Source organism: Elaeis guineensis, chromosome 3 (assembly GCF_000442705.2).
Source record: "Elaeis guineensis isolate ETL-2024a chromosome 3, EG11, whole genome shotgun sequence".
Lineage (NCBI taxonomy): Eukaryota > Viridiplantae > Streptophyta > Magnoliopsida > Arecales > Arecaceae > Elaeis > Elaeis guineensis.
This window is the reverse complement of record NC_025995.2, coordinates 87,623,749-87,649,118: the sequence shown is the minus strand read 5'-3', so window position 1 is coordinate 87,649,118 and position 25,370 is coordinate 87,623,749. Positions and strand designations below refer to the sequence as shown.

At 46.1% G+C, this 25,370-nt stretch overlaps 1 protein-coding gene across 1 annotated transcript; it reads right to left on the bottom strand.

The window, feature by feature from the left end:
* Positions 1-1,085: 1,085 nt before the first annotated feature.
* Positions 1,086-24,112, bottom strand: LOC105041821 (protein FAR1-RELATED SEQUENCE 6). The gene is given in 7 exon segments (XM_010918862.4): positions 1,086-1,674; positions 1,791-1,859; positions 1,952-2,685; positions 2,688-4,568; positions 10,318-10,393; positions 10,557-10,621; positions 23,959-24,112. Coding segments are annotated over 4 exon segments (2,661 nt in total). The 5' UTR covers positions 4,501-4,568; positions 10,318-10,393; positions 10,557-10,621; positions 23,959-24,112; the 3' UTR covers positions 1,086-1,629.
* Between the last annotated feature and the right edge of the window lie 1,258 nt (positions 24,113-25,370).

Sequence of the window (25,370 nt, the reverse complement as noted above, 5' to 3'; positions counted from 1 at the left end):
TTTCCACCATCATATGCCTATTTATAGCTTATCTAATGAAACAAATACTAGTTGTCCAAGATATTTACGCAGCACGTTTTTATACATATAAACTCAATATGCTTTGAGGTATTTTAGGAGGGACACATGGATAATTGCAACGATATCAAGAACGGTTTTTTCTTTTAATGTCCTGAACTCGAGGACCAACTTGCTAATTTCATGTGCTCAAAACTTAACAGCAATAAGTGAAATTTTCTGAAAGTCAAAAGGTCATATAGATCATGTGAAAAGGACCTTGAACTTGTTCTAACATGCAATAGTATGATCAAATTGGCTCTCATGACTTAAAGAGATCCTATAATTCATAATGTAGAACTAAATCTTATGATCCTGTTCATTTCAGATCCAATAATGAAATCCAAATCATTTCGGGTTATTTTGAGTTGGATCTTAAGATTTTTAAACAGCATGCTAAGAATGAGGAATAACTAGTTAGGTCTACTTGGTCTGGTAATGTAACATCCAAAGGCATAAAATTCGACAAAAAAGAGTCATTCTTGATCAGAATAAAATGGGAAAACAGTGGCTGGTGAACTTCCAGGGTGAAAACGTTTGCTGTGAACTATTAAACTGGCAGTATGGTTGAAGCTGATGCCACCAACAAAATTGAATGTAAGCTCACATAGGTGTACACAGAAGTTGCATGAAACTAGTAGCTGGTGTGCTGAAGAAAGCACACAATCAACAAGAAGCAATGTCATATACCTGCTATTGGCTATAGTACATATTTAAGCTGCTTATGGGTTCTGAGCTTAGGACAAAGAAATGACATGCATTGCATGATTGGTCTCCACCAGACCTAGTTTCCACCAATCCTGATCCAGCCATCCATATGTATCAACAAGAACAAGAATGGTGCTGGTATTGGATAGTCACATAAGGGGAGACTATCCGATCCTTTACAATTATGGAAGCAGGGGTCAGGTTCATGAGTTATAGTTACATCCATGCCCAATACTTAATTCCATAATTAAATGACAATTTCTTAAGCAAATTGAAGCCTTCTAAGAAAAGAAGGAGAAAATAGTTTAAACATTGATCCATTAAAGGAAAAGCTAATAAAGGATCATATATCAGTGTCATGAAGTCCAGGGAACATTAAACAACTATTTTCTTACATGAACTTTACATAGTATAATAACTGTTTTCAGCTGTGGCATTCTAAGAAATCAATAAACATATCTTACAAAGCAGAAATATAACTCCATGCAGATACCAGCTCATGAAAGCTTTTCTTGTCGTTCTGAAGCTATCCAAATCAGGTCCCTTTCAGGAAGTGCAGAGTTTTCCCCAGCTAACATGGATGGCAAAGTCCATTTTAGCAGATTGGCTGGTTCAGTGGTCATTCGTGAAATCTGTTGGACTTACCATGCACCAGAGAGAATCAAATACCAGACCGGTAATAAAAATAATCACCACTAGAAAAAGTTTTCCATTTGACAGACTTCTCCAGCAACCTATTTTTCTCCTTTCAAAGACAACTCACTCTATCCAATCCAAAGGAGAAAGGAATTGTAAAATATGGATCATGGCAAGGAACTCTAGATATACCTGTGGCTACTATTTAGCAAACTGAAGCTTCCTCTTCTACCAGGACCTTGAGCAAGGAGATGCCTCTGGTATCTGAGTGTCCTGCAGGTTGAAGTATATCAACCAAATCACTACAGAAGATATTTCAACCATCAGTTTAAGATTTGATATAAAAATGAGAAAAACAGAAAAGATAAGGTCGTTAATAGCTTATTTACATGAAAATATTGCTGGATGCTCCACTCTGCTCCCGATCTATAGCCAGTTGACTGTTGGTCAGCCTGAACCTGCGACATGTAACTTGCTCAATATGGGATAATGGATGAAATGGACTAATACGCATGAGAAAAAAATGAATGTATAGATTAGAAACCCCCACCCTCTCTTGAAAAAATTGAAAATGCGGGTGATTTCCAATCTGCCTGCTTACTTGCAAGGGATCATGGATTCCATGATTTTCATTTCCCATATCCCTATCGCCATTGGCACTAAAACTAGCCATGTGGCAATTTGTTGTAGCTTCAAGAGAAAGAGTCTCAGGTTGCGTATCTTCACATGTGCTATCATCTGAAAGAAGTTTCCGTATTGCCTCATTGACTACCTTCTCAGCAAATTCATGTTTTTCATCAAACATCATTCCTATTTCAGCCAGTTTAAGGCAACGATTGCGAAAAATTTCATGACATTCCATTGTCCCATCAACGACAACCTGATTAGGAAAGCAATTCAAAGAATGCATCTGCTTAAAGTCTTTTCTCCAACGCTGAAGAATATACTTAGACGAAAGTTCAGTCACGCCATTAAAGTGAAGCACAGATAATGCATGTCTACAAAGTATTCCTCTGAACTGAAAAGAACAACAAACACATGAAATCTCCAACTCATTTTCATTATAACGAACTTCATAGCTCTTCTGCTCCATGATTTTACCATCTTTTGCTCTTACATGTTCTTGTACTTCAAAGATAGATATCCGACCATCAACCTTTATCAGTGAAGAAACACAATATTCTAAAGCCTTGATCTCCTCTTGGAATTTTTTGAACATGTCAATTGTGTAGACTCTACATAGCTGCTGTTCCATGTAAATCTGTGTTATCAATTGAGTGCTTGATGACATGATTCAAGATTTGCCTGAACTTCCTTTTCATGTTTTCTTTGCATGATTACCTCATACTCGCTAAGGAATTGTTGCAGGGTGGTCTTGCAATTAACATACTCATGAAAGAAGGAGTTCATGCTCTCACCACGTAAGGTGATAGACATTCCTGCCCAAAATGTGTCTTTCACAAAAACTGGAGCCCAGCAATGTCGATCTTCATATAGCACCTTGATCCACTCATTATCACCAAGTCCATACTTCTCAACCATTTTTCTCCAGTCTTCTTCAAACTCATTAGCTGTCAAAGAATCATACACTACTCTCTTAAAAGCCTTCTTAATTTCTTTGTATTGTACACATCCTTGCAAGTTTTCTGGAAGCCTTTTCATTATATGCCACATGCATTGCCGGTGACGAGCTCTTGGAAATACTTTGGCAACTGCTTGCTGTATGGCTCTATTTCTGTCAGTAATTACCGCAGTTGGAGTTTGTCCGAGCATGCAAGATAGCCAAGTCTTAAATAGCCAAGCATATGTCTCACTGGTTTCATCGGAAAGCAAAGCACAACCAAGCAACACCAAGCGGCCATGATGGTTTACGCCAACAATTGAAACAAGAGGCAAATAAAATTTACTCATCAGAAATGTCGAATCAAATAAAACAACATCACCAAAATACCGATACGCTATTCTTGACCTACCATCAGCCCAAAACACATTCTTTAAACAACCTTCTTCATCCAGATAGGTCGAGTGGAAGAAGCAAGAATTCTTCATTTGTATGCCAACAAAGAACTGACGGAGAGCTTCACCATCTCCTTCCACAAGTCTCAACTTGCATTTGTTATCTCCGGCTCCTTGTTTCCGTGACTTCGTAGACCCATGTTCTTGGCACAACTTGTCTGAAAGTATCCTGTCTTCATCAATATCTCCAAGATATTGTTTCCTCTTCTTGGATGGATGGGAGTGAGCTGTTCCCGGAGTAAGGGGATGGTTGTGGTCATTAATAGCTTTCTTAACATGGAGCAATCCATCTTTATGGCATACCAGTCCGAACCTTGTGTTGCAGTTAGTTTTAGGTGCCACTTTCTCAGATTTATAGTTCACTTTACCATCTCTGTTGCACGAGAGCATAAGATACCTACATCGTCCATCTTTGTAGTACATTGAGTGTAGTATTTTAATGCCAAATCCAGTACGACGGGCATATTGGTCATAAAATCTGAAGGCTTCTTCAGGAGATTTGAATGTCATCCCCACACGTGGAGTGCTGTCATCACCTAAAATTGTTTCTTGAGAAATTTCCTGCTCTTTTTCGGCAACAGACTCCTGATTTCCAGCAGCAAACTCGTGCTCATTCTCTGTTATAGCCTCCTGCTCTTCTCCAGCGATAAGCTCCAGCGCATTTTTAGTGAGGGGCTCCTGCCCTCTTTTAGCAACAGGCTCTGGCCCTTCTCCAACAATGCAATCCTTCCCTTTCTCATTAATGAAGTCTTGTCCTCCCCTAACAATGGGCTCCTGCACTTTCTCAGCATCAGGCTTCCACCCTTCTTTGGCAATAGACGATCCACTTACACAAACAGATGCATTTTCAGCAAGGGGCTGCTGCCCTCTTTTGGCAACAACAGCAAGGGGCTGCTGCCCTCCTTTGGCAACAAGCTCCGGCCCTTCTCCGACAACGAACTCCTGCCTTTCTTCATTAATGAAGTTTTGTCCTCCAACAATGGGCTCCTGCACTTTTTCAGCATGAGGCTCCCACCCTTCTCCAGCAATGGATGATCCACTTACAGGAACTAAATCCAAATTATAATCCGATGGCTCTCCCATGGAAGAACCATCCAAAGTCTCCTACAAACTGAAATAAAGCAACCCTTGGTTCTGCTCCAAATAATGCACTGACAAAATCAAAATGAATTTTACACCTCATGTATATATTTTAACATCATGCACCAGTAAATACAACAACGTTAGCAGAATTAGAAGGCAATTAAGAGGAAGAAATTTTAATCAAAAAGTCTACTTTTTAATGATACAGATTTGAAATAGCAGACAGTAAAGCCCATTAATTCAGTTCACCAAATTGTGCATCAGTTGCCTCCGAACCTAAACTTAATCTAAAACAACTATTATAAATGCTTTAACACAAAGTCAGAAGGAAATAGAGTAAAACTAAGAGATTTTAAAAGGGGCAAAAAGAGAATTTTTTTTTTTTAAAGAAAGTAATTTTGACAGAAAACTCAAGCTTTTTCTTCTGTTCTTCACTTGCAAAGGTTAGATAAAACAACCCCTAACAAATTTATCCAATATAGTTATCTAACATCTCAACATAATATGGTAAGCAAATGAGGAAAACAAACAGAACTACAATGGGAAAACGGAAGAGTAAGAAATAGAAGAAACTTATAAGCCTTATCAAATATTTAAAAAAATCATGTCCAACTCTCCAACTTATAAGCATTTTTGAATATTTAAAAACAGAGAAAAAATACAGCAAATAAGTAATCTACAATTTATATTTAACAATATTTATCTTGGGATTATAATGGTGCCTTAGTGGCATGATACGGCATGGGTCTGTACTAGATGGTTCGAGTTGGTACGACAAATCCATCATAATTATTAGTATTCTAATCAATTGTTGATTATAAAGAAAAACAACAAGGGTCATCTCAAATTGACCATGCACAGACACGATATGATTAAAGACTTTAACATGCAACCACGTTTTCTAGCACAGAAAGTAAATGAATCCAAGAGTCAATGTTGGTCAAATCAACATCACCACAAATGGTAGAGGGGGTCACAATGGACCACATTGCAGATCACAGTATTCTCTTCACTTTGTTCAAAATTTAAAAATATTACAAATAATAATGGAAGGAAAAAGCAATTTTACATGCATACATGTCAAGGAGACCTTTCTTGCTTATTTAACCCTTGTAAAATGACATATGCATGCAAACCACTCCAAAAGGTCTAAAATTTGTATATACCCTTCAAAAATCCAACATTTGCACATGCCTAAAAAATCTGAGGGCTGCACATGCACCCCTTGATGAAATCTCCAAGTAAAATTATTTTTTTCATATTATTTTACTTACCCTTCTAGGAACTTTTCACATATAATCTCCAAAGAATGCTCTTTAAAAAATGACAATTATGCATATACCATTGGCCTAAGATTTCAAATATTCACCCTTAAGATTACCAATACTTTTTAATTATATAAGGACATGAGAAATTTACTTTCCACCATCATATGCCTATTTATAGCTTACATGATGAAACAAATACTAGTTGTCCAAGATATTTATACAGCATGCTTCATACATATAAACTCGATATGCTTTGAGGTATTTTAGGAGGGAAAGATGGATAACTGCAACAATATCAAGAATGGTTTTTTTCTTTTAATGTGAAAAGGACCTTGAACTTGTTCTAACATGCAATAGTATGATCAAATTGGCTCTCATGACTTAAAGAGATCCTATTATTCATAATGCAGAAATAGATCTTATGATCTTCTTCATTTCAGATCCAGTAATGAAATCCGAATCATTTCGGACTATTTTGATTTGGATCTTAAGATTTGGAAACAGAATGCTAAGAATGAGGAACAACTAGTAAAGTCTACTTGGTCTGGTGATGTAACATCCAAAGGCATAAAATTCCACAAAAAAAGTCATTCTTGATCAGAATACAATGGGAAAATAATGGCTGGAGAATTTCCAGGTGAAAACATTTGCTGTGAACTATTAAACTGGCAGTATGGTTGAAGCTAATGCCACCAGCAAAACTGAATCTAAGCTCACATAGGTGTATACTGAAGTTGCATGAAACTAGTAGCTGGTGTGCTGAAGAAAGCACACAATCAACAAGAAGCCACGTCATATACTTGCTATTGGCCATAGTACATATTTAAGCTGCCTATAGGTTCTGAGCTTAGGACAAAGATATGACATGCATTTCATGACTGGTCTACACCAGACCTAAGTTCCATCAATCCTGATCCAGCCATCCATATGCATCAACGCAAACAAGAATGGTGCTGGGATTGGATAGCCACATAAAGGGCGACTATCCGATCTACAAGGAGGTCAGCTTCATGCCAGGTGTAGCTATATCCATGGCCAAACCGAAAGGACATACTGCATCTGAATTCAAACCTAGACCTAATTTACAATCCTATGTTCATACTCAATAATGGACACAAAGTTAATCAACAACTGGGTCATAATCAGGTGTTTGTTAAATTGTTTTGACATATGTTCGGACTATTTTTTTTTCAAATAACTAAATGTGTCCAAGATATTATTCCATAACAACCTGATTATGAATCCCACCTGCATAATTTTAAAATATATTACCTCAATAAATCGCATAGGGAAAGAAAACCTTGAATGGATAGATGCAGTCAAGAACTTATCCAACCAAACAGCCACTTGAATGCCCCAATAAACTTTTGATTATAATGTATCATTGATTTATACACAAGATATCTCACAACCCTGAGCATCAAAACCAGCCCACCTGTCTGCCAACCAACCAATAACATTTTTTGAAAAATATGGTGATCTTTGCAACAGGTCGCTTACTCTTATGCAAGACACTTAGTTATTCTACCAAGAACCATTTTTACAAGAGGATTTCCAGTTATTACTTTAAGAAAGGGAAATTGATTATCTCAAAATGTTTCTTTTGGCATGTCCTTGAAATTGCTTCGGAATTTTAAAAGATTTACAAAATGATTCTTTTACAATATGTTACCAATGTTTACCACTAAGATGGTTAACTAGGTTATTTAAGTACAAATATTGAGTTAGTAAACTGATTTCACAAGATTAACCAAATCATTTGAACTGGTTTGATATATAAATTGGAAGTAAACTGATCCTGATCGGCTTTGTCCAGTATTCAGAAAATCTACCCCCAAGTAGGCTGCTAGCAGGTAGATTCTATCAGAGATTGGCAAGCCCAAAATCCAGCCCAATTTGAGTGCCTAAACTATTTCCGCTCACATCAAGTTGGGTGATCTTTAATATTTATTTATTGATTCATTTCAACCCAAATCAGATCAAAAGATCATCCAAGCATAAACCATAAAAACATGCATAAATTGGTTACTTATATCTTAAACAAAATGCAAGAAATATGATTCAACAAATAGAGTAAATTGGTCTTGGATCAGTTTGGATTAGTTCAAATTTGGATCAGGCTACTTGGCATTTCATATAGTATCCACATAACAGGTCATATTTTTTTGATGCAAGCTTGATTTAAAATACATTTGGTTTTGGATTGAATTGCATTATTTTTGAGCCATTCCTGAATCAGAGGTAAATCAATGCAATCTGCTTGCAGTAACCTGTCCTTAAAACTTGTTTCATTAGTCATGCCAAACAAAAAAAAAAGTACACAACTTTTCCCACATAAAACTTTCTGAACCTTTGCTTTTTTGAATAATACTCAGATGCTATGGAAACAGCTTTCGTAAAACTGCCAATCAGAACAGCCCCCTAAGCCCACCCAGTTTTAATTACCAAGGGATGCATGAAATAGATCGACTAAATCTCATAATGAATGCAAGAAACAAGGTGGCTCATTTATAATCAGCCTGTGTACATACAAGTTAAAGTTAGACAAGCTAAAAGTTGAGGTGATGAACATGGTATACAACCTGCCATATGGGGGTGTCAGCATGGGGCATTATCCATACTCCAAGAAAAAGAAGAAAATCCAGCAGCAAGGCCATATTTATTGGATGTGCATGTTTGCATGCATCCATACAATTTTCTTAGTGCATTCTTCCAAAGATAGAATTGCAAAGATCAGGACATGACCATTTCAATCTATGAAACACCAAAAATGGATCTGATAAAACGGATAAAGCTGGCCCATCAAAGAAAAGTCAAAAAGATGCATTTCTTCCAACAAAATTTGACAAAAATAGACCCTAGTCAAGTTCAAGAATGTTTATCATTTTTTTCCAATATTCCATGAGTAAATTTTGTTTTTATTAACAAAAAAACAATTTCATTAGGGGCAATGAAAGTAACAGGTATAAGATTTTGGAAGACAGGATAATCTTAAGTTCCACTGGATGAACAAAAGATTTTTCATTCAAAAACACTAAGGTAATGGTATACAAGAATTTGTGCACAAATAGGTGCCTACAGCTAATAGCTCAGCAAGGAAGAAGCATCCACATTACAAAGGCAGCAACACGACCCATGTTCTGTTCAAAATGCTCATATGTGGTAGATAGGAAGAAAATTGCTTGTCTCGAAGTATCCGACTATGCAACTGTAAAAAATAAGCCATATCTCACTAAAAATGAAAATCCTAAAACAACAAATAAATTAAAGTGAATTTTGGAGTCATATGAATTAGCCAGAAGGAATTAAAGTGCCAACAGACCACAAGAATTTGACCATTGAAAACATGTCACTAGAGTTTAATCATTAAAGTCACTTAACAAAATGAAACCATAAACCTGAACAGTAAAAGTATATATATCCAAACTTCATGACAAGTTTTACTATTCCAATACAGCAGAAAAACTAAAGAAAAATGAAATAATAAAACCAAATGCATATAACAAACCCATGTAAGGGAAAGCCCCCAATAGGATGGCATACTTGTGTAACTGGTATCAGGCATTGAGATACACATGACTGTGAAGGCAAAAGAAAAGTAGTGAAAATATTCAGACCTCTGCCTCTTCATGCAAAGGCTAGATCCATTTAAATAATTATTTAATCCATATAAATTATCTTTGTGTTTTTTCTAATTTTCCACAGCTACCAAATTGGAGAATAAAAATAAATTAAAATTCTTTTGTTAGAACATTATTTATTTCAATAGAATATTACACAAGCATGTAGCTGATCCTATTAAATTTGAGTTAAACCAGTTACTTGTTCATTTTTTCCAAGCATTGTGTGCCTGTATGCCAGTAAAGTTCAGTTCCTAAAAATTACACACAATGATAAATCTGAATAGCCCAATAGTTGATCTCAAGATCACATAACAAACTTATCAGCAAATCAAACTCTTGACAAAGAGAACCAACAGAAAGAAATGAAATATTAAGAATCCACTACACATGGATCCACAAAGGAGACTGGAGCACAAGAGATCCATGTCTGAAGTATGATGACCATTGAAAAACCATTTTTGCAGATGAACTATAGATAAAATTAGTAAATGCTGTCAGGTCTACTATTCTAAGAAATTTTTAAAAAACCAGAAAACTAGAGTGGATAGATAACTCCATTCAGATACCACTCCATAAAAGCTTTCTTTTTTTCCAAATAATTAGAACAAAGACTCTTTCAGGAAGCACTCAGATTTTTCTCTCAGGTACAGGATTGAAATTGATGAACAGATTGATTAGCTTTGGGTGATCTTGCTTGAAAGCCAGGGTAGTTCATCCTGTTATGAACCATGGAGAATCAAATAGGCAACCCAGCATAGAATAGCCTTTACTAGAGACCATTTTGTACCAGAGTGAGATCTGGAGTCAACAAACAGCAAGCCTTCAAGCAAACACATTTTTCCTTTTACATCACACTTCATTCGAAACTATTCAAGGATGCATGAATCTCAAACAAATGGTATCAGTACAAGGAATTCTACATATACCTGAAGCAGCAGCAAAACTGTGTTCCTTCTGCTTCGGAGGCCTTGGACCATGAGTTACCGCTGGTATTTGAGCTTCCTGCATATTGAAATATATAGACTATGGTGCACATCATTATGTAGAAAATTACATAGCATCACATACTAAATTCACTTCACCAGCAGATCTCATCAGTTCAAAAATATTATACCAAAATGAACAAAACTAAAATTGAAGATAAGGTAATAAATGGATTACGTACAGGGACATATTGTTGGAAGCTTCACTCTGGCCCTGATTGATAGCTGACTGTTGGTCATCCTGACACTGAAAGATGTAATTTGCTCAACATAAATTGTCTGGATGAAATAGATTAATAAATATTAAAAAAAAAATGGAGCTCATACATAACATATGCCTATCCTATCTTTTAAAAATTGAAGATGTGGATGGTCCTCAATCTGCCTCCACTTGCACAGGATCATGATTGACATGATTTTCATTTTCCATACTCCTATTGCCAGTTGCACTAATACTAATCATAGTCGCAGCTTCACAAGAAGCAGTGTCAGGTTCTGTGTTTTCACACATGCTATCGTCCACAAGAAGTTGTCTTTATCGCTTTGTTAACTACCTTTACAGCAAAATTATATTTTTCATCTAAGATTACTCCAATCTCAGCCAGTTTTATGCATTGATTCCAAAAACGTACATAATGTTCCAATGACCCACCAGCCACAACCTCATCATGAAAGCAATCCAAACAATGGGTCCATTTAAGTCCTTTCTCCATGGTTCAAGTATGTATTTAGATGGTTTTAACCACATCTTGAAAGTGGAGAACTGATAATGCTTGTCGACAAAGAATACCTCTAATGTGAAATGAGCACCAAATACATTGCACCTCCAAGTTTCTTTCTTCGTAAAGAACTTCATAGCACTTCTGCTCTGCCCCCTAACCACCTTTACACTTGCACGTTCTTTTACTTCAAAGGTAGATATTTGGCCATCAACCTTTAATAGCAAAGAGACAAAGTTCACCAAGGCCTTCAGCTCATCTTTGAATTTCTTAAAGATGTCGACTGTGTACATTTTGCATTGCTGCTGTTCCATGTATATATGCATTATCATTTGAGGACTCCTATGGAGTGATTAAAAACTGCCTGAACTTCCTTCTCATGTTTACTTTGCACAATCACATCATATTTAGAAATTGATGTATGGTAGTTCGGCCTGCAAACATGTCAAAGTGGACTGGGACATGCAAGCCTTTGGCTACTACATCAACTATAACATAACTGGATGTGCTCAAACCATTATACCGGCCATTTTAACTGATGGCCATAGTGCTCATGTAACACCTGCATTATTCATGTTATATTATCAAACCCTTGGGCTTTATGAACTTAGAAACACAAAAATTGAATACACGTCAATGATGGAGACTGCATAAATAATAGGTCATCATGCACCCCGCACGTAAAATAAAAAATTATATATTATGCTTATAAAGAGCTAAATTAAGCCCATATAAAAGAAAAAAAGCTTCCGACTGTATTTCACTTAACCTGTAACAACACAATTAATGCACAGAGCACAACTAGCAATTTTGAATGTGAGGTTTAATAGTCAGTTGCAAAACAAATCAACTAGCAACAGGACAATCGGATATGAGCAGAAGCAAAAGGAAAATAATTAATTGACACAAATTAGAAGAGAAAAAATAAAAATAACATTTATTTCTTAGTAGTCCTAAAATTTCAAGTTATAGCATATACGGGAAATATCCATAGTGCATTCCATACAAAAAAAATGTGCTTGATTTCATATCTTTTCATGACTCAGTTAATTGTGCTACACTGCTGCTTCATTGAAGTACCTACAAGGATATGAGATAGAGATTACAATTATTACTAATTACTTATAATACAAAATAAATCCCTCTCCAACCTTAACAGGAAGTATGGTGATAGACTAGTATATTCCATTTCCTAAAATCTCTCAAAGCAGTTGATAGCAACCATGCTGGTTGCTGGTGAAGGTGTGAAACGAGCGTATCTTGACAATCAAAAATGCTCCATGATGAAGGACTTTTGTATGTGTGTGTGTGTGTGGGTGGGTGGGTGGGTGGGTGTTAGCTTTGGGGGCCTCAACAACCTTCTTTGTTACTGTTGCGGCCAATCCCCTCGTCGCCTGGTCGTCGAGAACGAGCACTTGCAAAAGAAAGTCCGCGCTGACCGGAGGCAGCTCCGGCGGGGACCCTCCGACGGTCAAGTCAGAGAGGAGACTGGGCAACGGAGAAGAAGAGACAAGGAGCTCTACGGGGAGAGAGGGAGAGAGAGAGAGAGAGAGAGAGCAAGCCTGAGCGTTTTCTCCGAGAAGCCCCCCCGTAGCACTGTTGCCTTCTCCGATTTATAGTCGGAGGTGGTATGGCCCCAAATCTGTGATGTAGACAACTGGAGAGTTGTCAAATCATCGGAAGTTGTAATGCCGTTGACAAAGTTGACAGGTCCTAGGAATTAATTCTCGTCCTTAGCAGGACAGCGCCCCAGGCTTCCTGGCAGGGTAATGCCCCCTGGCGTTCGTGCGGCGTTTACTTGATGGGACTGCAGCCCACGCCGCTCATCCGGCATCTAGGAAGGCCTGTAGAGGTGGGACGACAGCCATCCAAACCGATAGTGAGTCGTCGGCGTCCCATCCGATGGGAAGTCGGTGACGGAGGGTCGACCCTCAGGCGATCGGAGGCGACGTGGGGCCGCTAGGCCGACCCGTTCCGGTCGGGGCGCAATCGATAGTCGCTGTCGGTGTCGCCCGCGGTCGGTCGGGAGGAGTCGGTCGGTCGGATGGAGTCGATCGGTCGGATGGAGTCGGTCGGTATATCCCAACAGTTGCCCCCCCACTCCTGAGCCTGATGTCGCATTGGCCCGCGTCTCCACGCAGGTAGGACGTTGGGCGAAAGGAGTGGATTCCTTGCTGCGTCCTGGACCGAGTTTGCCGACCTCACCGGCAGATGGTCCGGTCAAGTCGACGTCAGGTGTCCCGTCGTCCGATGACGGGACGTCAAACAACCCGGTGTCAGGCGATCGGGTGCCGAACGATCCGGTGTCAGGCGATCGGGTGTCCAGCGCCTTTCGGGGAATGCAAACCGCCATCCGGCGCCGGTTCTGGGAGCGCAGGTCGCTGTCAGGCGTCCCATCGGGGACGCGAATCATCGCGGGCAATTTAATTCCGAATCGCGGCCCTTCCGCCACGTGTCAGGGGTTGTTGGCCCGGCGTCCCTCGCATTTAATGAAGGCGGCGTGGCCTTTCCGGGATGGGTGCGCCGAACCGCCGGATCGAAAGGGGGCCTGGATGCCGCCACGTGTCGCCCATCCGAGAAGTCTCGGTCGGCGCGGCGTCATCTCGAGCGTCGAACAGCCCTATATATATGGGGCCACTTGTACTCGAAGCTCCATTTCTGACGGTTTTGCTGCGGAGACTCTGCCCAAGCGGTCTCTCTGTCGTCGACGACAGCTGCGCCCACCCCCACTCCCGTAAGGGTTCGCTCGGAGCTCGTCCCCTCTTCTGTTTTGCTCTAGTTTTCTTTAAAACCCCTTTCTTTTCTTCCTCCTTCTTCGATCTTGTCTTCCTCTCGGTCCCGGTGTTATGGCCAGAACCTCACCTCAGGAGGCTCGGTCGGAGAACCCGACCGATGACCTTCGATCGACTCCGGAAGTTGAGGTTTCCTCGCTTTCGGGGCCGAATGTGGATCGGCTTCGGGATCAGTATCATATCCCGGGGCAGTTCCAACTTTCCGCCCCAGGGGCCGGCGGTCGGGTTAACAACCCACCCGCGGGCCAGGTGGCACTGTACGTCGAGGACCTCCGGGCTGGTCTTTGGCTTCCGATTCCGGAGTTCGTCCGGAATCTGATAGATTATTACGGACTTTGTCCGGCGCAACTGGCGTCGAACTCTGTTCGGCTAATAATTAGCTTCGCCCTGTTGTGTCAGCTTCTGCCGACCAACCCTCGTATCTCTCTCTTCCGGGTATTTTTTGTCCTCCGAACCCACCCTAAGGCCCGAGGGTGGTGGCTCTTCAACCCCCGGAAGGGTCTTTCCTTTATCACTGGCCTTCCATCATCCATTCACAGGTGGAAGAACCAGTTTTTTTTTGTTTCTTCTTCTTCTCCCTGGGGCTTCCCTTCTCACTGGGGCGTGCCTCGAACCGAGGCAAACGAGAACAGCCGAGTGGAGGCGGACGACCGGGAGGACTTCCACCGACTCAAGGACATGTCGGTCCCGAAGCAAAGGGAGCTTGTTACCGAACAAGCCCTCTATGACGCTGGCCTGAGCTTGGTCCCCCGTCTAGGTATCGCCCGATCCATCGGTTGTCTTTTTATTTAGCATTCGTTCTCGTGCATATACTGATCCTTCTGTCGGCATCGCAGGGACACCGCCGAGGATGAGGCTGACCGACGCTGAAATCAGACAATATGCGGCGAGGAAGAGGCCGGCATCGGGGGCCGGACCTTCACAACCGCCGAAGAAACCCTCCACAGCGGCGCCGACCGTCGCAGCGTCGGCGACCGATCATCAGAGCAGGTGATTGCACTCTCGGCTCCGACGGTGCAATCGGAGGAGCGACCGGCGGAGGAAGCGGCTGAAGGAATGTCGGCGGCTTCGCCGACGGGAGTGGCGTCGGACGCCGTTCAGGAACCCGAACGTTATCCGTCGCTCCCGCAGCTGCAACGGGGGGTGCTCAGTCAAGCTCGAGCATCCCCTCCTTACCCGATCCACTGGCTGGGGCGGCCGATCGGGGGAAAGCCCCGATGGACCCCGCCGACGACACAAGGTCGGGGAGTCGCACCGCGCTACCTGGCGCCCAGGTCCCCGAAGGAGCGTCGGCGCTGGCAGACCACAACTTGGCCAGGAGACTGTGCCAGGGGATCCTTCTCCCAGCCGACGTGGAGGTGCTGAAGTCTCAGCAGGTGACCGAGATGCTATCTTCGTTCTACCCGACCATGGTCGGGGTAAGTTCCACTTCGTCTCCTTCCTTCTTAGTGTTTTCATTACTTCGCTTTCCTGACATAGTGCCCACGTTTGCAGCTAATCTATACCATGTCCGAACTTGAGGCCGGGTACCGGAGGTTCGGGAACATCCGGGCGGCCTGGAAGGACAGGGCGGCGGCCGCCGAAGCCGACAGGGCGATGCTGGTCGAACACCTGAAGCAGTCGACCGACCGGGAGGCGAAGTTGGTGGACGAGGTCTCTCGTCTCGGGTCCGAGCTCAAGTCGGCCCGAAAGGAAGCCAAGCGCAAGGGTCGGACTGCGCGCCGTCTGCGGCGCGAACGGGACAGCGTCGCCGCCGGGCTCGAGGCCGAACGCGAGCAGCTCCGGGTCAGCCTGGAGAATCTCGCCAAGGCTGAGGAGGACTTGTCGATTGCCCAGGCCGATGCCGACATAGCGAAGGCAGAGGCGGAGTCGGCGAAGGACTCTCTCGATCGAGTGGAAGCGGAGGCGAGGTCGGCGAAGGAGTCAGTGAGTCGGGCGGTGGACGACTTCCGTGGCTCCGATCGGTATCGAGAGGAGCTGCTGGAGTCCGGCTTTGCGTCGTACCGGGTGGGGTACGAGGATGGTCGGGACGCAGTCCAAGCTCTGTATCCGGAGCTGGACCTCAGCGGCATCATTCCACCGGAGGCCGAGGACCAAGCCACGGAAGAGATGGCCGACCCGTCGTCGGGGGGCGTCGCTGCGGCGGGAGAGGCCGTCCCGGAACAGATTGCCGAAGGAGGGACGACCCTGACTCCTGACCGGGCTCCGACCCATGATCCAGCGCCGACCGCCGGTCCAGCACCGACCGACGATCCTGCCTCGGCCGTCGACCCAGTGCCGATCATGGTGGATACACCGGTCATCCCCGAGCTTCCGTCAGTCGAGGAGATTGACTCCGAAGGATGATCGCGGCCTTATCTTCCTTTATTGTTTTTGTTTTTCTATGCGCACTTGTAACCGGGCTTCGGCCCGATTTTGTAATCAAATGAACTTAAGAAATTTCCAGTTCCCTTTTCAACTTCTTTTTCTTGCCTGTTGGGATGTACTTGTAATCGTGGGGTCATAAGGTCGGAGAGCCGCAGCCTTGGCGTGCCGCATTAGGACACCCAACGTCATCCCGAGTCGTTAGTCGGATAGTCGGTGGTTCGGTATAGGTTAAGCAAGACGAACCCCGACCACTGATCGCCCGTCTCAAGACCTGGACCGAACATCCGTCGTTAGGCCGTAAACCGAATGCCAGAGTCGAACGTACGTCGTCCTGGCGTGAGTCGGGGGTCGACCGACTTCCAAGCACGAGTCCGCTGAGTCGGTCGTGCCGGCGGAGTCGAAGGTCATTCGTGGGGAAGAAAGTCGACCGACTTTCGGGTGCACCCCGATGACCCTAATGATGTCCGATGCGATCGGTCGGACTGCGTCTGGTACATTGTCGCACACGGTCGACGTGTCTGGTCGGAAAAGCGATGGCAAGTCGAGTTTCCCTTACCCAGACTTAGGTCGGGCACTTGTGTAGCGCCGTGTGATAAACGGTGATAAGCCGAATACCCTTCAACTGGCCTCGACCCGGTCGGTAAGTCGCGAACGCAGCGTTGGTAGCGTTGGCGCTTTTGCCTTTCCCGACCGGAGCGGGGTCGGCGAGTCGGCCGATCGTTCTGCCCGAACGTTCTAGCCGAAAGTTGTAGGAGTGTAACTCCCGTTTTCGCAAGTGCGTCGATCCTTTAAACGTTCGACGCATCGTCGGCGGTCAGTCCGACGGCCCGCAGTAGAACGTTAAGTCCGTGTTGGGACGTCGGAGGCTCGCATTCCTTGGTGAGCGCCGAACCACAGTCGAAGGGTCGAAATTCCAGACTCCGAAGTTTAAACTGAGTTCGTATTCCAAATGGGGGAGGTACAGAGTTCACTGATAGTACAACCTCAGATTGTCGGCGTTCCAGGTCCGGGAATGGGTTTTCCTTCCAGGGTTTCCAGTCGGTAAGCTCTCGGTCCGTAGGCGTCGGCTATCTTATAGGGTCCCTCCCAGTTCGGGGATAATTTTCCTTGATCCAAGGGTTTTGAGACCTCCGCCTTTCTCAAGACCAGGTCTCCAGGTCGAAAGAGCTTTGGCTTTACCCTGGCGTTGTAATATCGGGCCACCTTTTGTCGGTAAGAAGCCATACGAAGTTGTGCCTCGCGTCGGAGCTCGGGCAAGAGGTCCAAGTCGGCCCTCCACACTCGGAGTTATCCGACTCACGATATTGCTCGACCCTAGTTGATGGCAATCCGATCTCCAGCGGGATCATGGCTTCCGTTCCATAGGCCAAGCTGAAAGGTGATTCTCCGATCGGGATACGGGGTGTCGTTCGATAGCCCATAGGACGGAGTTCAGCTCTTCGACCCAGAGGCCCTTGGCTTCATTCAATCGGATTTTGAGCCCATGCAATATGGTCCGGTTGGTCACCTCGACCTCGCCGTTAGACTGTGGATGCCCGACCGAGGTTAGTCGGTGCGTGATCTGAAATCTCGCGCAGAAGTCTCTGAAGTCCTGGTTGTCGAACTGCCGCCCATTGTCGGTAATGATGGTGTTTGGCAGTCCGAACCGAAAGATGATGGACTTCTGTACGAAGTCTTCCATCTTCCGCTCAGTGATTTGTGCTAAGGGTTCGGCTTCCACCCATTTAGTGAAGTAGTCGATCGTGACAACGATGAATTTTCGTTGTCCGGATGCCGGGGGAAAAGGTCCGAGTATGTCGATTCCCCACTGGGCGAAGGGCCACGGGGCGATAACCGGAGCAAGCTGGCTGGCGGGTCGGTGTTGTACGTTGGCATACCTTTGGCACGGTTCGCACCTCCGAACCATCTCGACGGCGTTTTCTTCATAGTGGGCCAGTAGTAGCCCTGTCGCAGGACTTTGTAAGCTAAGGACTTGCCCCCCAAGTGATCGCCGCAGATTCCTTCATGTACTTCCCTGAGGGCATAGTCCGCATCGGTGGGCCCCAGGCACTTCAGCAGAGGAAGCGAAAATGACCTTTTGTATAGTCGGCCGTCGATCATCACATATTGGGAAGCCGCCCACCGGAGTCGCTTGGCTTCCGCAGGGTCTTCGGGGGTAGATCCGTTGGTTAGGTACTGAGCGATCGGGTCCATCCAGCTCGGCTCCGTCGCCAATTGCAGCACCTCTTCGACCCGATCGACGCTCGCCGTTCAAGACTTTCCACGAACATCCGGCCCAAGGCGCGTAGTCGGATGTCGCGAGCCTGGAGAGCGCGTCAGCCCGAGCATTTTCCGCCCTGGGGATGTGGGAGATTTCGAAGTACTCGAAGGGCGCCATGAGATCTTTCACTTTCGGTGGTATTTGACCGGGTCGGATCTCGTGCTTCGAACTCGCCTTTGATCTGCCCAACGACCAGTTGAGAGTCGGAGAAGACTTTGAGTCGGTCAACCCCGAGCTCCAATGCTAATTTCAAACCCGCGACGAGCGCCTCATACTCGGCCTGATTGTTGGAGGCCTTGAAGTCGAATCGGAGGGCGTGCTCAGTAACCACCCCCTCCGAGTTGGTGAGTAGGAAACCGGCCCCGCTCCCTTGAGCATTGGAAGCTCCGTCGATGTGCAACACCCAGGCCGAATCGGGGTCACAGTCGGAGGTCCCGACCTCCGCGGGGCTTCCCTCCCCCGACGGTAGGTCGGTCGTCGGGCATTCGGCGATGAAGTCGGCCAGAACCTGAGCTTTGAGGGCAAGTCGTGGCCGGTATTGAATGTCGAATTCGCTCAGTCTCACAGCCCATTTCGCCAGCCGTCCTGATGTGTCAGGGCGGTGCAAGATGGCTCTCAGGGGCTGGTCGGTGAGGACCACGATGGCGTGTACCTGGAAGTACGGACGGAGTCGCTGTGCCGAAATGACTAGACGAAAATCATTTTCTCTGCTTTCGAGTACCGAGTCTCAGCTTCGTGGAGCACCTTGCTGACATAATATATCGGTTGGTGAACCCGGTTCTCGTTCTCTCGGACGAGCACCGAACTAACCACCTCCGGGGACGTAGCCAGGTAAAGGTACAGGACCTCCCCGACCTCCGGTCTCACGAGGAGTGGCGGAGAGGCCAGGTACCTCTTCAGTTCCTCGAAGGCTTGCCGGCACTCGTCCGGCCAAGAGAACTGCTTGGCTTGTCGCAAGGTTTTGAAGAACGGGAGGCATCTCTCAGCCGACCGAAAATGAATCGGCTGAGCACGATGATCCTTCCGTTGAGTTGCTGCACCTCCTTCTTGGTGTCCGGGTGTCGCATATCGACGATGGCCCTGATCTTCTCGGGGTTAGCCTCGATTCCCCGTTGTGAGACGAGGAATCCTAGAACTTCCCCGAGGTCACTCCGAAGGCGCATTTGGTCGGGTTCAGCTCATCCGGTGTCGTCGTAGAGTGCGGAAGGTTTCTTCCAGATCCCGAACATGATCCAGAATTTGCGCACTCTTTACCAGCATGTCGTCGACGTACACTTCCATGTTGCGTCCGATCTGATCTTTAAAGACCTTGTTGATCAGTCGTTGGTAGGTGGCGCCAGCGTTCTTCAGTCCAAACGGCATTACTCTGTAGCAGTAGAGGCCCTTGGCGGTTACGAAGCGGTGTGTTCCTCGTCTTCTGGCGCCATCCGGATCTGGTTGTACCCTACGAAGGCATCCTTGAAGCTGAGCAGTCGGTAGCCGGACGTCGCATCCACCAACTGATCGATCTTGGGAAGTGGAAAGCTGTCCTTTGGACAGGCTCGATTCAAGTCGGTGTAGTCGATGCAGATCCTCCACTTTCTGTTGGCTTTTTTCACCATTACAACGTTGGCGAGCCAATCGGGATAAGCGGTCTCCCTGATGAAGCCTACCTCGAGTAGCTTATCCACCTCCTCGTCGATGGCCTTCTGTCTTTCTGGAGCGAAAGATCTTTTCTTCTGCCTTACCGACCTCATTGATGGGTCGATGTTGAGTCGATGGGTCATCGTCTCCGGGGAATTCCCGGCATATCCGCTGTCGACCAAGCGAATACGTCGGTATTTGCCTTCAGTAGCTCTACCAAATGTCGCCGCTCGGGGTCGGTAATTGAGACCCGACCCACACCTTTTGGTCGGTGTTCCCTGCTATAGCGATGGGAACGAGCTGTTCACCGGCTCGCCCCCTCTTCTTCCTCCCGTTGGCCCAGCTTATCGGCCGTCAGCGGGCCTTTCGATTCGTCGCTTTGAGCGAAGATCTGAAAGCATCGACGGGCGAGGTGTTGATCTCCGCGCATCTCCCCGACGCCGTTTTTGGTCGGAAACTGAACCAGGAGATGATACGTCGAAACTATCGCCTTGAGGGCGTTCAATCCGGTCTTCCGAGTATGTGTTGTAGGCCGAGGGCACCTGGACGACCGCGAAAGTCAGGAGGACCGTGCTTTGCCGTGGTTCGGCTCCAGCCGTCACGGGCAGGGTGACCTCTCCTTCCACTGCGACAGCATCTCCAGCAAAACCTATTAGGGGCGTGGAGACTCTCTTGAGTCGGTCGACCGACAGTCGCATCCGTGAGAAGGTCGAGTAAAACAGAACGTTCGTTGAACTTCCATTATCTACAAAAATTCTTTTTACATCATAATTGGCTATTGTTGCCGAGACAACAACAGCATCATCATGGGAGATTTGGATGCCCCGAACATCTTCTTCTGTAAAGATAATTACGTTGATGACCCCGGCCGTAGGTCGATTATCAGTCGCTTCTCCGGTCGGCTGGGGTCGTCGGTCGGCAATGGGTTGGGTTGGTGGGTTCCTTCGAAATTTACCAAGATATTCCCGACGGATGAGGGCTTCGATCTCATCCTTAAGCTGGATGCATTGCTCGGTATTGTGCCCGTGGCCCCAGTGGAATCGGCAGTATTTCCGTCGGTCGAGGCCCTTTGCTTCAAAGGCGGAGGCCGTCGCAGGTACTCTTCCCCTTCGATCTCCATCAAAATCTGCGCACGGAGAGCAGAGAGGAGAGTGTAGGAATCGTACCTGGGGCGTGTCGGCCTCGGGCTCCGGCGTCGGGGCGACCTCTGGTCCCGTCGTGGGGGTGATACCCGACCGTCGGTCGGGGGCCTGCTAGGCACAGCAGGGTCCCGACCCTTCCTCCGCTTCTCCTTCGGGCCCTTGGGCTCAGCCAGGCGTCGGTCGGAAGCTCCCTCGTCCGCGCGCATGTACTTGTACGCTCGCTCCAGCAACTCAGCGTACGTTCGGGGGAGGGTTTTGTCCAGGGAGTAGGTAAACCGGGATGCCCTCAGCCCGCGCTTCATAGCCGAGACGGCCATATCCTCATTGAGGTCCCGAACTTCGAGCGTGGCCGCGTTGAATCGCGCCACGAAGTGTCGGAGCGTCTCATTTTCCCCTTGTTTAAGAGAGAAAAGGCTGTCCGATGTTCGGAGTGGCCTTCGACTGGTGCTGAAGTGGACCGCGAAGGAGTGCTCGAGCTGCCCGAAGGAGTGTATACTTCCCGATCGAAGACCGGAGTACCAGGCCCTGACAGCTTTGCGTAGCATGGCGGGGAAGCCGATGCAAAGGAGAGCATCGGTTGCCCCCTGGATCGTCATGAGAGCTCTGTAGCTTTCCAGATGGTCGATCGGGTCGGTGGAGCCGTCGTAAGGCTCCACATGTGGCATTTTGAATCGACTCGGGATCGGCTCGTCAAGGATGAGTCGGGAGAGAGGTTGGGCGGTCTGGAAGTCAGTGTCGTTCGAGGACTTCTGCCCGTCCACCTACAACTGGGCAAACCGACGGTCGATCTCGTCGAACCTGCGTTCGTAGTCGTCGATCCGTCGGTGCTGGGAGACCCCAGGAGTAGAGCCTCCGGAAGAGTCCGAGAGAGAGGCGGATTCGCGGTCGCTTCTCCTTCCTCGCTCGTTCTAGCTAGGAGGGAGAATGCCGTCGGGACCGATGGGTGTCGCGCCGCGGCCGCCCCTCCTCCTCTTTGTGGGAGCATTGTGGCAGGTGCTCCTGCGGAGGCGACGGAGATCGACGCGGGCGTCGGCGGCTGCTCCTGGAGGGCATCGAACGTGCCGCCGGTTGCCCGGTCGGTGATGGCGGCAGCTGGACCTGCTGTTGCTGAAGGCTTTTGACCGCGTCCGTCAGCACGGTCATCTGCCGCACGATCGTCGCGATCTGCGCCTCCGTGGTCACCGCGGGGTGCAGAGAGCTGGGTTCCGCCGCAGAGGGTGGAGGAGAGGCCTCTTCCCGGCGGGAAGAGCGCCTCGCCGATCCGGTGACCCTCGATCGCTGAGCTCTTGTCTTTGTCATGACCCCTACCTGACGCGCCAATCTGTTGCGGCCAATCCCCTCGTCGCCTGGTCGCCAGGAAAGAGCACCTGCAAAAGAAAGTCCGCACTGACCGGAGGCAGCTCCGACGGGGACCCTCCGACGGTCAAGTCAGAGAGGAGACTGGGCAACAGAGAAGAAGAGACAAGGAGCTCTACGGGGAGAGAGGGAGAGAGAGAGAGAGATAGAGAGCAAGCCTGAGCATTTTCTCCGAGAAGCCCCCCGTAGCACTGTTGTCTTCTCCGATTTATAGTAGGAGGTGGTATGGCCCCAAATCTGTGATGTAGACAACTGGAGAGTTGTCAAATCGCCGGAAGTTGTCATGCCGTTGACAAAGTTGACAGGTCCTAGAAATTAATTCTCGTCCTTAGCAGGACAGCACCCCAGGCTTTCTGGCAGGATAATGCCCCCTGACGTTCGTGCGGCGTTTACTTGATGAGACTGCAGCCCACACCGCTCATCCGGCATCTAGAAAGGCCTGTAGAGGTGGGACGACAGCCATCCAAACCGATAGTGAGTCGTCGGCGTCCCATCCGATGGGAAGTCGGTGATGGGGGGTCGGCCCTCAGGCGATCGGAGGCGACGTGGGGCCGCTAGGCCAACCCGTTCCGATCGGGGCACAATCGATAGTCGCTGTCGGTGTCGCCTGCGGTCGGTCGGATGGAGTCGGTCGGTCGGATGGAGTCGGTCGGTATATCCCAACAGTTACTTTTATGCCTCGCCACTTTCATGGAACATTTAAACCCTAAAGTTAGTAAAGATTACTGTGATGGCCAAAAAAAAAAAAAAAAAAAAAGAAAGAAAACAAGAAGAAAGGAGGGCCAGAAGGTAGCAAGGAGGTTCAATTGGTATAGAAATCCTCGGTTCTAAGTCCCAACAGAAGAGGTGATCGAGGTCACTAGATGGCTGGATTGAAAGGGAGAGACTCGAGAGGAGTAGAGGTTGAGAAGGAGGGGAGGGTTGAGGCAACAGGATAGTGTGAGACCATGGAAGAAGATATCGATGGGTGATTGTGGCAGAAGCATGCTAAGGACGCTGGCCATCTCCTTTCTCGCCCTCCTCCTCTCCCTTCCCCCTGCCGACGCCCTCTCCCGCCCTCCGCCTCCTCGCAGCCTTCGCCGGCCACCGCGAGGTCCCCCCCCCCCCGGCGCCCCTACCCTCGTCCTCCTCGTCCCCGCGCTCAGCCGCTGACACCGCTACAACTAGCATAAAAAACCCAATCGGAACCTAAAAACCCCTCCGATCTCCCTCAGGTTCTCTCCTTCCCCAACAGATCTCCGAAAAAGAGAATAAAATGAAAAGAAAAAGAAGCGAAAAGCAAAAAGCAAAAAAAAATGATCGATCTATGTGGGAAATGGTCGTACCTTTTAATTTTTTCCGTCTTTCGTTGATTTTTCCTGTGTTTCCCCTGGTTTTTCCTTTGTTTGTTTTTTACGTCTCTCAACTGGGTGGGCGGCTTGGAGCGGCTGAATAGGGGAGCTTAGACGATGGCTGGACGATTGTTGGATACATGTAACAGTTTCAACCGTATAAATATGTTATCAATCAAACCGAAAATGGATGCGCGGCCAGAATGTTATATAATAATGACTCTGTTAAAATCCTCCTACCCGCCAATTTTATATTCTTTTATAAAAACCTTATTTTATATATATATATATAATCAGATCCACCTCTATTATTTTATAATTAGAATGAATATGATATTTGATAGTAATAATTTTTTATTTTGATTAAAAAAAAAAAGATAGGGAGAGGAGGTGAAGAAGAGAGAGAGAGAATATTTAAATTTACGATCTAAACGTTGCTGATATTAGTTACATGAAATTTTTCTTCCTAAAATTTTATATATAATTGTATATGATAAAAACCTATATCCCATAATGAAGTTTATTCTAACATTATAAATGCTATATATCCAAACATGATTTTGGATCAAATTGGATTGGTTATATAATAATCAAACCTGAACTAGACTTAGATGGTTTATGGATGAAATCAATTGATTTAGATCAAGGCATATAAAAACCAAACCTGACCCACTATTTGAAATGGATCAAATAGTTGAGCCTGAACCCCAAATTTATTCGGTCTTCAAGAATGGACTAGGTCAAATCCAAATGTGTCAAATTAGATCACGAGCCAATCCAACCCATTCCTAGCCCTTATAATAGTGTTGCTATGGACGTGCTTATCAAAAACAGGCTTCATGCTCTCACCATATAAGATAATAGATATTCTTGCCCAAAAAGTATCTTTCACAAAAACTAAGGCCTAAGGATCTCAATCTTCTTGCGGTACTTCTAATATGCACTACCGCTGAGTCAATACTTCTCAACCATTTTTCTTCGATATTTTTCAAGTTCATCAGCATTAAAAAATCATATTATGTTATTTTCAAAGTCTTCCTTATATCTCTTTGCATTCCATAAGTCCTTGAAAGTTTTTGAAATTTTTTTTATTGTGGTTAAGGGCTCATGACTCGACATGTAAATATTGTCTGCTCTGACTCATGGGCCTGACAGTTTTGTCTCTCCAGATTTCAATCCAAAAGGCACCTCATATGAAGTGCTCCCTTACTATATAAGCCAGAGTCTTCCTTGACTCATAACCAATGTGAGACTAATAATACATTTCCTCCTACACCACAACATAACCTTTCAGTCAAAGAGAAGTCTATGTACAGATAAGAGGTACCCTTCTTCTTATTTTTATCATAGGCCCTTGATCAAGTTGGAGTCTGTGTATAGATGGGAGGGGCTTCATAGTCATAAGA